Source organism: Rutidosis leptorrhynchoides, chromosome 6 (assembly GCF_046630445.1).
Source record: "Rutidosis leptorrhynchoides isolate AG116_Rl617_1_P2 chromosome 6, CSIRO_AGI_Rlap_v1, whole genome shotgun sequence".
Classification (NCBI taxonomy): Eukaryota; Viridiplantae; Streptophyta; class Magnoliopsida; order Asterales; family Asteraceae; genus Rutidosis; species Rutidosis leptorrhynchoides.
This window is the reverse complement of record NC_092338.1, coordinates 369,978,173-369,994,479: the sequence shown is the minus strand read 5'-3', so window position 1 is coordinate 369,994,479 and position 16,307 is coordinate 369,978,173. Positions and strand designations below refer to the sequence as shown.

At 34.9% G+C, this 16,307-nt stretch overlaps 2 protein-coding genes across 2 annotated transcripts; both read right to left on the bottom strand.

Moving 5' to 3' along the window:
• Positions 1-1,953: 1,953 nt before the first annotated feature.
• Positions 1,954-5,573, bottom strand: LOC139851671 (NADP-dependent malic enzyme-like). Its single transcript, XM_071840770.1, has 15 exons — positions 5,521-5,573; positions 5,304-5,424; positions 5,138-5,212; positions 4,645-4,796; positions 4,375-4,546; positions 3,968-4,219; positions 3,757-3,855; positions 3,564-3,665; positions 3,383-3,481; positions 3,218-3,307; positions 3,060-3,137; positions 2,702-2,776; positions 2,527-2,617; positions 2,287-2,415; positions 1,954-2,183 (listed from the first exon to the last, which is right to left on the bottom strand). Exons 1-15 carry the CDS (start codon positions 5,571-5,573, stop codon positions 2,095-2,097), a joined length of 1,677 nt encoding a protein of 558 aa, XP_071696871.1. The 3' UTR covers positions 1,954-2,094.
• Positions 5,574-9,613: 4,040 nt separating this feature from the next.
• On the bottom strand, positions 9,614-15,962 carry LOC139852250 (homeobox-leucine zipper protein ATHB-8-like). Its single transcript, XM_071841487.1, has 18 exons — positions 15,541-15,962; positions 14,844-15,003; positions 14,597-14,697; positions 14,333-14,423; positions 13,809-13,904; positions 13,614-13,727; positions 13,420-13,503; positions 13,177-13,332; positions 13,013-13,087; positions 12,832-12,938; positions 12,563-12,755; positions 11,989-12,174; positions 11,822-11,905; positions 11,142-11,276; positions 10,583-10,899; positions 10,392-10,497; positions 10,034-10,189; positions 9,614-9,951 (listed from the first exon to the last, which is right to left on the bottom strand). Exons 1-18 carry the CDS (start codon positions 15,753-15,755, stop codon positions 9,805-9,807), a joined length of 2,523 nt encoding a protein of 840 aa, XP_071697588.1. The 5' UTR covers positions 15,756-15,962; the 3' UTR covers positions 9,614-9,804.
• Between the last annotated feature and the right edge of the window lie 345 nt (positions 15,963-16,307).

Here is a 16,307-nt window from a genome sequence, read left to right as displayed (position 1 = left end):
TCATCCAAAGAATAAGAGGTCATTCAAAACGTAACTTTTTATAAAACTCATTAAAATTAAATTCTAAACTAACCCGTAGAATAAACTATGAATTCCAAACATGAGCTAAATCAAAAACAAATATTAGATTATGATCTTGTTCATCAAGACGGTAAATTGCAATAAATTGTTCATTCAAAACAAACCTGAACAATAAACTCTGCAAATACATACATATACCGAATGATGGACCGTTCAAAATACAGTCCGTACTAAAACTCACTAATGATGGACCAATAACAAAATACAGTCCTTACTAAAGATGGACCGTTCAACCCGAACCAAAACTCATTACTTAAACATTCGGTCAACCAACCCTTCATACCATCAATATACGCCAGTCATAATAACGAAAGATAGTCGCAAACACCTTATTCAGACTACCTTATTCGGCCTACCATATTTTTAGAAATGAAAGTACCACCAAACACTTAAGAAGTTACATATCAAAATCATGAATGAGCAAAGAGTTATACCTTATAGTGGATGAAAAATCCCGTTTCCTTAACCAATTGCAGCTGTATGAACAAAACATCATGAGGTTAGAAAAAAATCGTATTTTTAAAATTAGTAACCAAGTTCATGAGGTACCATGGAACATAAAAAACGTCTATGATGGCTATACCAACAATACATTCAAACTTAAAACCAAACCATTTTCAACAATATATAATTATTTAAATAAAAAAAAGGTTAACACAAATCCATCAAATTGATGCAATATCCACAATAATCAGTTATAAAGGAAAATATTAATGGTTTGGGAAACATAAGCCAGATTAGATCCGAGAACACCAATTAGATTTATAAATAAACAATTTTAATACACAAATCCAATACAAAAGTAATACCATGAAACAATTGGAATGACATAGATAACAGTGACAACGGCGATGGTGCGGTGGTTGTGATAGAAGTGACGGTGGCGATGGTGCCTTCAACAGCGATGCCAACGTTTATAGTTTAACGAATCAACCACAAACCCTAATTTTGGGCCAGATCTTAATTCGAGCCTTGTATCTAGATAATAAAACCCTAATATCTTAACCTCCTTTTTCTCTTAAACAACCGCCATTCTTATCTTCATCATGGATTCTTACTTTTTTGCTTTCTTTGTGAAATACGACGAAGAAGATCCCTAGAATAAAACGTTACAGAGAATAGATGAATAAAAATGATTATATTAGAAGCTTGTTGAAAGATTGTGATAAGATTAAGACCTACTGAGAAAGAGAAAATATTACTCCGTAAAAAGATTTTATTTTAATTTAAAATTATAAATTATAATTAAAATTGTTAATGACATCACGTAAGGTTTCTAGATTTTTTTGTTTTTTATTTTTAATTTTTTTTAAGAAAGAAAATAGGTTAATTATGATGTCATCATTTTACAGATTTAATTTATACTATAGAAGATTATATATGAATACCAATTTTATAAAATTAAAAATATTTTATAAAAATAATACGATCACATAACTAAAACGTCCTAAAAATAAAAAATTACATTGATTACAGGCCTAAAAATTGATTAAATAAAAATTTATTCACTTTTATTTAGAAAATTTCTTATAAAAATCTATTTAGAAAATTGATTAAATTTCTTATAAAAATTTATTTGCATTTCAACCCTAAATTAGCTTCACCTCTTTCATTTTTTACACAAGTAAAACTCTAACTTGCGAGTAATGACAAGCCGGAACTAATTTTTTATGGTTCATTCGATTAAATTTCTATTTGTTTTTTTTTCTTTTTCCAGTTTTAACTGACACTAAATGGTATTCAAATTTGGTTTGCAGTTAAATGTATTGTTGCAGGGTGTCGAATTGTGGTGTAGTTTAGCTTGAATTAAATAGTGAACCTCCTGTGCAGATTATCCAATGTGTATCGAAAAGTAGCCATCTTGATCTCTTTTATATTTTGAATGCCAACACAATACAACATTCAGTTAAAGCTGCTTATTAGTCATACACTTAACATACCCTTTTGCTTGCTGTATAGCTTTAACTATAACATGAATAGGAATAGGAAAGTTCAGAAATACATTTGATACGATTAGCGATAGTTAGGGTAGATTGGTGAATACATGCAGCTCTCTGCGAATGTAACGAGATCGTTAGGTTTTGGAAGAAGAGAAGCCAGACCTGAAAAATCGAAAATGTAAAAGCCTCAATATACAAATATGGAAAGTTTAAACAGTAAAACATTGTGAACTGATTATTGATATTTCACAGTAAATGAACATACCAAGTTCATAGGCCTTGTCAGCAACAGTCGCTGCAATATGTGCCGATATCTTTCGGATACAGGAAAATGGTGGATATATAAGCCCCTTTGCAAAGTCTTGTTCTGTTACTTGTGATGCCAAACCTTCAGCTGTTATAAATATTTCGTCAATGTAGAACTTAATAGACAACACTTACGACGGTTGTAAGATAATTGTAAGTCAATTATGTATGAATATTTGGTTGTAGGTTTTCAACTTACATGCCGCCAAAAGCAAATCGTCGTGGACACGAGTTGCACCACACATGATCAATCCCAACCCGAACCCTGGGAATATGTAAGCGTTGTTTGCCTGCATTTGTTATCACCCCATAAGAGAACGATAAGTAACGTGTTATGAAATGTTCAAAGCAGTTATGAGGAATTAGGCTTGAACCTGGCCAGGCACGAATACTTTGTCTTCGTACGTCACAGGTTTAAATGGGCTTCCACTAGCAAAAATAGCTTGACCCTACGAAAACTCGGAAGTTTATAATATAGGACAATCCAAATTAGAACTTGCTACCTGACAGGTCTTAGGTTCGAACCATGAGGGGCTGTAAATCTATTCGCAAAGCGAATTGTCCCCTTGCGGCCACGCAGGTTCACCATGCACAACTCGGGGCAACTCACAAAACAGGTTGTCGCCTCGATATTAGTCAGCTCGCATAGCGAGTTGTATCACTCGGGCCCGAAAGGGAACAAAAAAAACATTAGAACTTTTTGAAACACAACAAAAGTTGGTACTAGGTTACCTTGCTCCATGTATATGCTTCTTCTGCAGTACACTCTGCTTGTGAGGTTGGATTCGATAGAGCCATAATGAGAGGTTTCTTCACACCGTTTGATCAAATCAATATCAATTCACTAAACCAAAACCACCATTTATCCTGTTCGAAAGCTAAAAACTAACCTCGTTAATAGATGACATTGCCTCAATAACTTCTTGAGTAAATTGTCTCCCGACACCAGATGTTCCTATTAGTACAGATGGTTTGATCTCCTGCACAACAACGTAATTATCTAAGCAACAGGTTTCCAAAAGATAGTATTTGGTGATGAAATATCGGTTATGTACCTTTACTGCATCTAACAGATTGTTAATCGGTTCATGTTCGTGAGCCCATGGAAGCTTAAAATGTTGAAGTGACTCTTTACGTGAACTCACGACCAATCCCTATGTGAAAAAAACACGTTTTTTTTTTTTTTAAATTGTCGCATCATGCGCCCTAGTTTCTATTCTATGGTCAATATAGTACCTTTGAGTCAACAAGCCAAATCTTTTTACGAGCTTCTTCCACGCTGGCACCTGTTTTCGTTGATATTTGGAGTGCGATAAGTTCTGCTATACCCGTACCAGCCTTTGAAACATAATAAAGAGAGACTCGCAAAGTAAGGGGTGATTATATATGTGTAATAAAGTATAAGGACTGAAAATCTAAATATGCATACCTCTCCGGCACCTAGAAATAAGAATGTATGATCAGAAAGGGTCCCACCGAGTACTTTGAGAGCCGAAAGCAAACCCGCAAGAACCACAGACGCTGTACCCTGAAGGAAATAGACATATGATGATGATGATGATGATGATGATGATGATGTACTGTATGATATGAATATTTGAACACAAAGGTCAGTATTAAGATATCAGTAATTGGATCACCTGTATGTCGTCGTTAAACACAAGATAACTTGTTCGGTATTTGTTAAGTAACGAAAATGCATTATGGTTTGCGAAATCTTCAAACTGGATAAGAATTTTTTCTCCATAGTTGCACTTAACAGCAGTCATGAATTCCTCTAACAATTCGTCGTAAGCTTCCCCTCTTGCTCGGTTTTGTTTTAGACCAATGTAAAACTCGTCGTTAAGCAACTTTTCGTTGTTGGTGCCAACATCAATGGTTATTGGTAAACACTGTGATCATGATCAAGAAAATGCTAAATTAGCATAAAATAAACATCACAAGACGGCCTAATACGTGGTTTAGGTACTGATATCATCACAATAAATCTTTTGTTCAAACCTCACTAGCAGCATATCTTGAAAACTGATAAATAAAAATTACGTACAGCTGAAGGACGAACTCCTCCTAGTGCGGTGTATAAAGAAAGTTTTCCGACTGGTATCCCCATACCCTGGCAACCGAGATCTCCTAGACCCAATATACGCTCACCATCGGTAACAACGATAACTTGGATATTTTTTTCGGGCCAGTTTCTTAGCACCTCAAGAACATGTCCTCTGATGATACACATTTCATTTCAGTCACATATATACTACTGAAATATTAAAATTTATGATCTTGAATGACTAAAGAAAACAAGGAATTAAGTCTAAACTTGTCATTTAAAGAGATGTAAAGTCCTTGAGGGCGACGAAAAATGCTTCCAAATTTCTGGCAAGCTTCACCGACAGTTGGTGTGTAAACGATTGGGAGTAGTTCCTCTACATTGTCGACTAGAAGCTTGTAAAACAATCGCTCGTTTCTCTCCTGCAACATAATCCATTTATTTTCTTTATCCATATCAATATCCATATCCAGTTATCCACAAAGTTTACAAATCATCTGTTCACATCCATATTAACCGGATGGAGCGGGTTAATGAATATTCACCGGACATTAAAATATCTGTTTAAAATTGCGGTAACTGTACTAAAATTTTCAAGATATAGGTAGCATGTAGTTTCTAAAGATAAAGATACTATATCTTATTTCCTTTTTGTCCACAACGGGACTTGAACTCACAACCTCAATATTGATGAGTTTCCTTGATATCGCTAGGCCAAAAGCCCTTTGGTAAAATGTGTGTAAGTTGATTTAATAACAAGTACCTGTAGATCGATCATAGCTATGTATCTTTGCAAAGGAACCTCATATTGACGAAGTATGTGCATCACTTTTTTCTCCTGATTTCATACGAAGAAACTATTCAAGAAACCATATTACCATATATATGTTTTCTGTGTACAACTCTAATTAAAAGATTTATAAACTTACTTGAAGCTCTTGAGTTGATATGGTGGGAGGAAGAAGGCCGGTTAAGTAATGCGCCTCTCTTTCTTTTTCGGTGAATGCTAGCCCTTTGTTATGGCGTGGGTCTCGCAACAAATTGTGACCACTACAACATACAAATGTTTGATTCGATAAATCAAAAAAAATTAGCATAATGTAAGCGACTATAAGCATAAAGTTTCGTTAAATGATATCGAATCACCTGGAGATAGACATATTCCAAGGAGTAACAAGTTGATCTCCATCGTTTGCCATTGTCCTACAATCGATTTTATAAAATCAACGCAACAAGAACGTAACATACACTTTTCGTTAAGAAAAATGACTAGCAAAATGATAATAATTTTGTCCCATTAAATTGACAAATATGCTATATATGAATTGAAAAAGATCCAGGGAACAACATGAATGTGTAACCTACCCACAAAGCAGATTAAGATTGCTTCTTGTTAACCAAGATTATGTGTATGTAATCAAGAAATATTGATTATGAATGTAAATTTTATAATATATGATTTTGATATTATGAGGGAATAGAATAGTAAGATACCAGAAAGATTTGAGTTAGATGTGTTTGTGTGTGTTAAAGAGAGAAAGTAGGAGAGTTATATAGAGTTGAATGTTTCTTTATTTTCATAATTTCATGCCATTTTTACTGCAAAAAATTGTAGGTTTTTTCCTATTCCTGTAATAAAAATGTATTAAATTTCTTTTGTTGTAAATTGTAAATAAAATAAATTGCTTATACAATACCCAAAACAATAATAGTACAACTTTTGATTGTGTGATCTAACATTACTATCCTTGGGGTCATCAATTAAATGTCAATAATAACTTTATTGACATGATTATTAAGAACCATAAATGTGCATGTGATAAATTAAACTCTTTTTTGATTAAAGTTTTCTTCAAAATAAGAAAACAAAAAGATAAATAATTGGTAGATCTAACAAATAAATGGGAGTCGAGGTTTTGAAACTTGTGTTTTTGGTGTATGCAACGGGTAATCGATTGACCCGATTTGCCATTCTCGAGCTTAATCTGGAAATGTGGTTTCAGTTTTTTAATCACCTTTTGAGCACTAGGAGTAGTACGGGTTAATTTAGTGTTCAGCTCGATGTTCTTCGAAAACAGGAGTTCAAAACGTGAAGGAGTAAACGTCAATGTTCATAGTATGTATGGAGTAATAAGAAAAACAAATGGAGAATACCACGATTCGGGATAGAGTTAACTGGGTTGATCAGTCATGCGTATTCACGTGGAACTGGAACCGAGAAGTAACGGGTCGGGTCATCGATGAGCTAGAGACATTGACCAGCACTTTGTTTGGGTTTGAGAAACAAGACAGAGCCGCGGATTTTTGGTACTGGAACCTAGCTACGAACGGAACTTTCACAACTAAGAAGCTAACGAATTTAATAGAAGAGCAGCTGTTAACACGAGGTAATACGAGGGACGGTACACTCAAAAACAATTTACCCCGCAAAAAAGTCGAATTATTCATATGGAGGGTTCTAAAACGACGGATTTCGATTCGTACCGAACTTGACAGGCGATGTATTGATCTTGATTCCGTTAGGTGCCCTTTATGTGATGACGATATAGAGACTATTGAGCATTTGCTAGTTTTTTTTTCCGACATTCAATGGATGTTTGGGAGAGAATTTACAGGTGGGGATTGAGTGCGGTTACAAATCTTAGCATCAAGGAAGCCTTCCGAGGTAAATGTAATCGTGCTTTATCTCCATTGGGTTCGAGTTTATGCCAAGTATAGCGACCCAAACCCGTTATAATAAAACGACGCAGATTTTTTTTAACACTTCCAACATATCACTTTACCATCAATTTAATTCATAACAACCGAATCTTGAATAAACGACTTCAAAATATTAATTACACATGTTAAAGTAACAAAACGAGTTAACAAACCATGAGACTCCCATTTAATAAAACCGTATGGTAATTTCGACCCACAAGAGTTTAACTTTCAAACAAAAGGCGGACATGGTGTTTGGGATTAAACTACCCCAAACATAGGTCAATATCCAAAAGCAATCTTCTAACAATCAACAAGAGGGAGTTCTCTAGTCCCCGAGCTTACCCTTGCTTTTATCCGCATGAAACTAAAGAGTAAACAACGAGGGAGTAAACAACATGCTTAGTGAGTGCAATAGTTTTATGCATACATATATAACCTACTTACTTGCACATACATACATAATTCCGCATACAAGCTAGCATCATAAGAACATATGATATCGTAATATAATGTGCTAACTCTACAATCACACAACAATGGTTAACCATACACAATAATGTTATTCATCAAATGATATAACACTATTCAACACATGTATGTGGCCCAACGAAGCATTGCTTCAATGGTATAACCAACGAAGCATTACTTCAATGATATCCAAAGCCTTAGTAGGGCGGGCCCGCGATTAGTTGCCAAACAACCCGGGTTCGATTCCAAGGATGGGGAGGTTTTTTCCAGGATTTACTGCGATTAGTTGCCAAGCAACCCAGTTACCGCGATTAGTTGCCGAGCAACCTGTGACGATCCTTGGAGTTTCCTACCTAGCGTGTGTGGGTTGCAAATGAGAGAATTAAATGCTAAATATTGCCGTTATAAAAAAACATGTATGTGGCCGACAAAGAGTGGATCCTTACGGAAGACACTCACCACATACATTACACAAATGTGTCCGACAAAGAGTGAAACCTTTCGGATGACACTCACCACATTCATCGCACAAGTGTGGCCTACAAAGAGTGAAACCTTTCGGACGACACTCACCCCACTTCCACAAGTGGTCGACAAAGAGTGAATCATCAAGCACGGATAACACTCACCAATTCACCAGCAAGCAAACACATTATATACATACACATATAAATACTTCACTCACCTTATCGCTTAGGTGAATGCTTAGCACAAAATCCCGCAAACTTCAATGCAACATACCTAATACATTTATCACAACAATCAACACACAAAGCAAGTTGAACTACTTACCAACCCATAACTCCTAGTGCAATTACGACCCATAGTGCAAATGTGACCCATTTGCACTACTAACACCCACTCTAGGACAATACCAACCCTAATCGCTAATACCTAGTGATTATGGTCCTAATACACCAACTAACACAAGGTTTGAGTATTTACATACTCATCTTGCAAGTTTGGGTCTTACCACACCCAATTGACCTATTTCAAACACCCACATTTTGGGTCAAATATGAATCCAAACATCACCCATACACTAACACATAAGTGTGCTAGTGATTTAGTACTATCTCAAGACTTACTAACCCAAATCACAACATCAAACCCTAGATCATGTGTCTTAGGGTCGACACACACAAATCTTACCCAAATTGCCCAAGTCTCAAAAGAAATAGGGCTTACACCCAACACTAAGCCAAAACCATAACCATAACTCAAATTAAACAATAGAACATGAATTTCAAACTTACCACAACAACAAAACGTAGCTAGCAAGTGGATTCAACAAGATCTAAACTCCAATTGATGAAATCTAGCTCCTTCCTCCTTGAATCAAGCTTTCTTTCTCTAGGGTTTGACTCTCTCTCTCTCTCTCTCTCTCTCTCTCTCTCTCTCTCTCTCTCTCTCTCTCTCTAAGTGGGAGTGTTTGAGTGGATGAAGAATGAGATCTAGATTAGATTTGGATCAGATTTAGGGTTTAGAACTCGGTACCCTAGTGAAATGACCATTGTTTACCCCTTTTTAGATTAACCAAAAACAAAACCTACCAGCTCGCATATGCGCCGCATATATCCATTATGTGCGCCGCATATATCCAACCTTTCCATATATATTAATGAAAATTTTGTGTACAATAATATGTTTTTTGTGTTGATGCTCTAAATATTATGTTATATGTTGTGTTGCTGGAGTGTCTCATGCTTGTTTTGATTCATTTTTACTACATGATTGGTATTTATAATATTATTTTATTATTTTATTCTAGTATATGTTTATATAGCTTTTAACTGACGTTTAGTCAAACTATTTTGGTATAAGAAAAAAAATACTCACTGAAAAATTTCTGCTATGATCTCAAATCTAAGATTCATGGTTTCAATTCTTTTAATTTCGGTCTAAAACTGTTTATGTTCGCCAATAGTCACATAACAGTACAATTATAATATGGTGATGATCCGTACATCACTAAAAATATGCATTGCATGTTATACTGTATAACCTTTGAAAGTATTTTTGGTGGTGTACAGATGTTAACAACATATGATATCTCATAATCCCTTGTACTAAGTTCAATAACCTTTAAAAATTGGAGTAACAAGCACAAAGATCTTATAAACTTAACAAACTGAATACGATAGTACTGTCGCATAACAAGAGAAAGCCACATTAATACACCGTGCAAAGCAACATATGTTTGGCTTTGTAAACCTACTATTTCTAAATATAACAACCTTTTCTTTTGTATTCAAACAGTCAAACAAAAGACCAGTTAACGAACACGAACGCTATGCAATGAGGGTTTTCTTCATCGTTCAATACCTTCCAAGCTACTGCTCGTTCATACGATACAGGTCTCCCCATGCTCGTCAAGCAAACCCCTCCCGGGAGACACGCAAAACCCTAAAACAAAACCGTTAATGACATTATACTTGTTGTTAAATGTGTAAAAGATTAAACGAGTCATTATTAAAGCAAGATTAACCTGTTGTAGAATATGTGGGAGCTCAGAGCAAACATTAGTCGTTCTTCCACCGCCTCCATCGAAGATCTTGTCGAGAGTAATATCTTGAAGCGAAACTAACGTTGTTTCAAGCATATCTAACCCTGCTTGATTCGCAAACGTGAAATCTGGCAAGGCCTGCAAAACGCGACATATTTCGTATTACTTAAAACGGAATACTTATAGGTTTATAACAAAAATAAAATGCAAAATGACCAAATTACCCCTGAAAATATAAGTGGGAAGTTACGGTTCACAGGGGTACTCTGGTAATTATACTCCCTCCACAATTAGTATGGTTAATTAATAATGTGTAAACATAATAAAAGAAAAACATTACCTTTAAGGAGCAACACATGATGGCATCTGAATGATGCCAAAGTGTTTTGAGCATCGAATCACTTCGTTGATCAACCGTTTTAAAAAGTTCTTCACCAAGAAAGCAACTAAACATAGAATCTTTTCATCACATTTTAATTATCAAGAGGTGCAAGTTAAGTTGCACAGAGTACAAGTGATTAAAGGAGTTACCGAAAGCTTTGACATATCCAACGAGATAGCAGATGAGCTTCAGGGGTGCCAGATGGCGCTCGTAGACTTCGCGGGCCGAAAGGCGACGGCGAGAGTGCGAGTGCGACCCTTTGGACGGATGATATGACGTTGCGCACATATTGTCTAGCCATTGCGGCTATGTTTTCTTGAAGATGAATCTCGAAAGCAAACTGAAACGCGATGGTCATAACAGACTTTGTGGGTCCAGATTGACTGAGGTAATCTGCAGACGTCCGTTTGCCAGGTGGGCCCACCTCAAGCGTAGATGCAAGGTCACGCGTAGGATTCTGAGAATTCTGTGTAAAGCATAAAAGAAGTTAAAACAAAGCCTAAATTTTAAGGAATTTTTTAATGACAGCCCTTAGAGTTATCGTTAAGATGCATTAATGTTTTGTAGTTGACTTTTATATGGAGGTTATTAAAATATATAATTTTTTTTGTACCTTAACGACAACCCTTAGGATATTGTTAAAAAATTGAAATTTTAATATTTAGAAAAGAATGGAACTTAGTAATTTAGCATATGTTTAGATCTTACCGATCCACTATTAATCGGGATTATACGGAAACCAGAAGGAAGAAGAGGTGCATCATCGGTGAACGAGGCGTCAATTGGAGCACAAATAAGTTCAGCCGAAGTGCTGACCGCATTCTCATCGACTCCACTACAAAGCTGGAAACAAACAAGCCAATAATATTTTAGGCCCCTTATTGATTTATACTTTTTTGCTTTATTAAGTAAACACTTATATGTTGTGTTTGGTTATTTTATCTACTAATTCCTTAGAAAAACTATATTGGCCAAACACTCAGATGTGATATTAATAACTTCAAAAAATCACATTATCTTAGGTACATTAAATATGTAATATGATCAGTTTTTCAGAATTCGGAATTACTCGGCCAGTACTCAATATTTGCAACTCGGGGAGTACTCGGAAACTACTCGGTCAACCTCACTCGAGCTCGGTCAAACTCGCGATTACTCGGAAAATAGGATTAAACTTGGGATTACTCGAAAAATTGGTCAAAACTCAGTCAGTCAACATCCGAGTACTCCCCATATTAAGTCCCGACTGAGTACTCCCCGAGTAGCGATTTTTGCAACTGTGAAAATATTTCAGTGAAATAATTATATTATATTTATATATTTATATCCATATTAATATGTATAAGAATACACACAATTCTATATAAGACCAAGTGAATACAACTTACTTGCAAAAAGAAGATATCACCAGGCGCGAGCATGTCTTCAGCTCTATAATGAGACATATTTTCAAGCTTAATGACCTCCATAAACTGCTTTAATAAAAAGTAGTTTATATTAATAATTTACAAACAAATTACAAAAAATCATGTTTTAATTCAAGAAATAAACTTGCCTCTTCATGCTCGATGGTATGAGCCAACGGAAGAATGACCTGACCACCAAAGCTTCCACTTCTAGTTAACGGTAGGCCACAAGGGCCGCCTTTAACTGAAGCAGCCGAGTAGCCATCGATACTACTATCCGCCCATTCTGATCGGTGTTCTCGCAAGAATCTTATTAGTATTGCAGGAGGCACATTCTGCAAAAAAAGTTGACTTATGGTCAAACCTATCACCTGTTTTACACTTGTATCTAAAATTGGCATTTTATGATAGAAAGAGTATGTTATAATAATGGTCCTTATGTTATTCTCGATTTTTGCAGTTTCAGTACCTTGATCAAGTGTTTTGCATGTTCAGTCCCCAGATGGCACATTTCGTTAAATTATCAGTCTTAAAATGACTAGAATACCCTTACATCTGAACACGAGCTATAAGCTTTAATTAAGGGTATTTTAGTCATTATAAGAGGAATAGGGACTGTTTATGTAACAAAATGTGCGTTCTAGGGACTGAAAGTTTAAAACATTACCAAAGTGACTAAAAGTGTATTTCTTAGAGCAAGGTATGTTTGAACTGAAAACTTACTTGTAAGAGCATAGACGCTTTAGCACATAGCACGGCATTGTTAATTGACGGAAATCCATCGGAAAATATCGGCGTCGCACCCATTACCTTATCAAGATTTGAGTTAACAAGAACGGTTACGTCATCAACTCCATCACTTTCTACCAAAGACCAACCCTCATCCGAGTAACCATTAATGGCTTCATTAAATCCTCTGTCAAATAAAATTGAAATCTTTAACGTTTAATCACATGAACACGGTTAAAAAAATTTAAACAAAAGATAAAAACCTGCTCATTCTTTGACCGAGTGCACGAAGAGCAGCCGGTCGTCTACCCCAACTAGTGACCATGGGTTGCGAAATTTCTTGTGAAATCTGTCTCAGATGCCGAAAAGCCTAAAAATAAAAAATAAATAAACCTTTTGTTAGAAAAAGTACTTAAACGACAAATTAAGAGAATTTAGTCATACCGCGAGTGTGGTTCTTTGAGCAAGTAATGTTGATGATTCATATAAAGGTCGTAAAACTTCTGGGACGCTTCCCGACTAAATGAAAAATAAAGAGAAATAAAGTTAAAATATAATTACAAAATGGATATGTTTTGTTGGATTTGGAGAAATTTAGTATCATCTACCTCTAAGTCAACATGGTCAACTATGTGAATAATCGAGCCACCACCATCGCAAGGTCGTATGAGGTACCCACTTGGCAGAATTTTGGCTCTAACAAAATGAGGCACCGGTGGCATAGTAGGGCCGTTTTGAGTGTTGTTCAATGATCTTTCACAAACCTTAATGTAAAAAATATTTCAGTTTCTACATTTCCTTAAAAAAGCTAATAAATTGAAGTAAGAAATACAAAAAAATTGTCGACGTACCACTAGGCTACCGTCATCCAAAGCAGATGTATAACGCAGTAACCAGAAGTCACGTGCTGGTGCTAAAGTAGTTGGTGCATACAGCTATAATAAAAATGAACATACATAATAATTAATCGTTCAAAGTTACAATAGATTAAAGAATCTGTTAGTGCAACAAATTTTATACGCATGGTTTAATTGTATGTGCTAACCTGCATGTAAAGCAGCTCGATGGTTCCATTAGTCCCGGTTGCGAGCACGTTGAGAACATCGACAGCTCGGCAATCACGATACCATGATGGCCGATCTTTGAGGATTTCAGCAACCTAAACTCGAAATGTTAATGGTCATCTATAAAAAAGTATAAATTTATAATTGAATGTGTGTCCAAAAAATACGCGACTTACTCTTGAAGGTTCAAGACCAACAAGACCACATGCACGTGATGCAACACCGGTGCAACCATGAGATATAGCAATGATTCCATTGGAATCCGGACCAGGCTGCAAAATTCGTTACACGGTAAAAGGAAAAAGAATCAGGATGATCGATAATTAATGAATAATAACGATGATATTTCATTCTAAAGACAAATCAATATAGCTATATCATATGATATACTATGTTTGGTACTTTTGTTCTTCTAGTCTATTAAAATTACAGTCTTTATTCGATTAACAAATAAACAATAGAAACGAAAAATGAAAAATAAGACCCATAAATAAATAAATAAATAATCTCTAAAAAGGTAGGATGTGGAGGATAGTGAGTCAAATGATGAGATTCTAATGTGTAAAAGAAGGTTAGCAGGTTTCTTCAAAAAGAATTCAAATTAAACTAAGAGATAATATAGATTAATAGTTAATGGAATGATTAAACAAACACTAATAAAATATTTTAAGTCGCTAATTAAAGTACAAGTGTAAAGAACCTTCATCCCAGGCATTTGGACCCACTCCACAGCAGTCCCAGTTGCCTTTGATAAAAACTCTGTTAAAGTTTCCTCTGCAATGGACAAAAGCCTAAAAAACATACAAAAAACACCCAAATTTTAAATTAAATATTGATATTGATATTGATATTACATCTTATATGTAATGCTTAATCAATAACATATATTAATATTAATAATTAATTAATAATTAATAATAATACATATAGGATATAAATGGCTAAAGTGCAATTACAAACATACCCTGCAGGACTAGCATCCCTTGGTGGATGTTGAGGACTCAAGTGGTGTTGACCGCTCGTCACTACCGATTCACAACTCGTGTCCGTGGTGACGAGCGCCGTCTGCATATCATATCATATGATAAATGAATGTATCAACATAAGTGATAAGGAAGCATTCATTAAAAACTAAAATGACATTTTGACACATAAAGATTTAAAATCTTTTGAAACTAAGAGAAAATTCAATGTCAGCTATTTTCATTTACGTTTTGAGTCTGCTGACGAAAATAGCCGTTTTCATACACCAAGTTAGAAACTTGCTTCTGCAACCTATCATTTTCCTCCATTAATAACTTATTCATTGCTGATAACTTTCGGTTCACAGCTTGCAGCCTTGATGCTTCTTTTCTTTGCTTTTCCCTACATCTATATATACAAAAAACAAAATTTTAACTCAGAAATTTGTATAATACTTTCAACACGAAAGGGGTGTTTCAAGATCAAGAATTTAAAATATTTATTATAAAATCTTTTTTTCTAAAAAACTTGAAAAAGATTACCAGCTAAGTCTGTAGTACAAAATGGGATAGTTTCTATGCATTTAAGATTAAAGGGTTTTTCCAAGATCAAGTACTTTAACTTTAACTATAAAAAGTCACCAAAGTTTGATCAACATTACCACCCCATTCTTGCTGGTCTAAAATGTGAATTCCTTTTTATGCATTTAATATGAAAGTGGTTTAATTAAGACCAAAATTTTGAAACTTTTGACTTAAAAGAGTCACAAAAACTTGTCAAAATTTCTTCTTGTTATGCATTTAAATTAATTTTTCAAGATCAAGAACTTAACTTTCAATTAAAATTATATTTTCTTATTAAAATTACCCACTATTATTTATGCAATCAAGACAAAATGGGTGTTTTCAAGATCAAAGATTTATCATACAAAATCTGAAATAGTACCTTCTATTCTGAAACCAAACTTTGATCTGTTTAGGCTCAATGTTTGACAGAATTGGGCAGTCCCTGATGAGTTGTTGCCGGCGAAGTGAACTTGGTTTTGGGCAATCATGATATAATCTTTCTAAAGCTTCAACTTGTTCCGGTGTGTACCTAACATATTTCCCATTATCTAACCCCATTGGATCCTCTTTGCAAGCTGAACTCACCGCCATCATCACTCTAATTCAAAACCCACAAATTATATCACATAAATTTACAATCTTGACTCACTTTTGCAAATAAAGTCAAGAACTTTGAAAACCCTAATACCTTTCTGTCAAGAATTTGAATTTAGTAAAAAAGATTCAAGCTTTTGATGAATCCAGGTGGAAAAATAGTTGATTGACAAAACCCAGATAGAATTTCCTCAATTTTAAAGGAAAACAAAATTTGTGACTCAAAATATGTAAAGTTGATCTATCTATATACATATATACTTACACTGATACACAAGAAATATTATATAGTAAAAGGGAAAAACATGTGTGTCCTAATCAATTAATAATTCACCAATGCATAAATTTAGGAAAGTGACAAACACACATTGTTTTGAAGTGCAACGTTGTCGTTTACCCTTATTTTTGTCTTCTTTTTTAAGGCAAATAAAATAAACTAGAAAAAATCTGACCGCGCGTTGCTGCGGTTGTATTCGCCGCGCGGTCCAATTTGAATATACGATGTCCGTTTCGCGTATAGTTAGTCGTGTTGTATATGTATATATATGTATG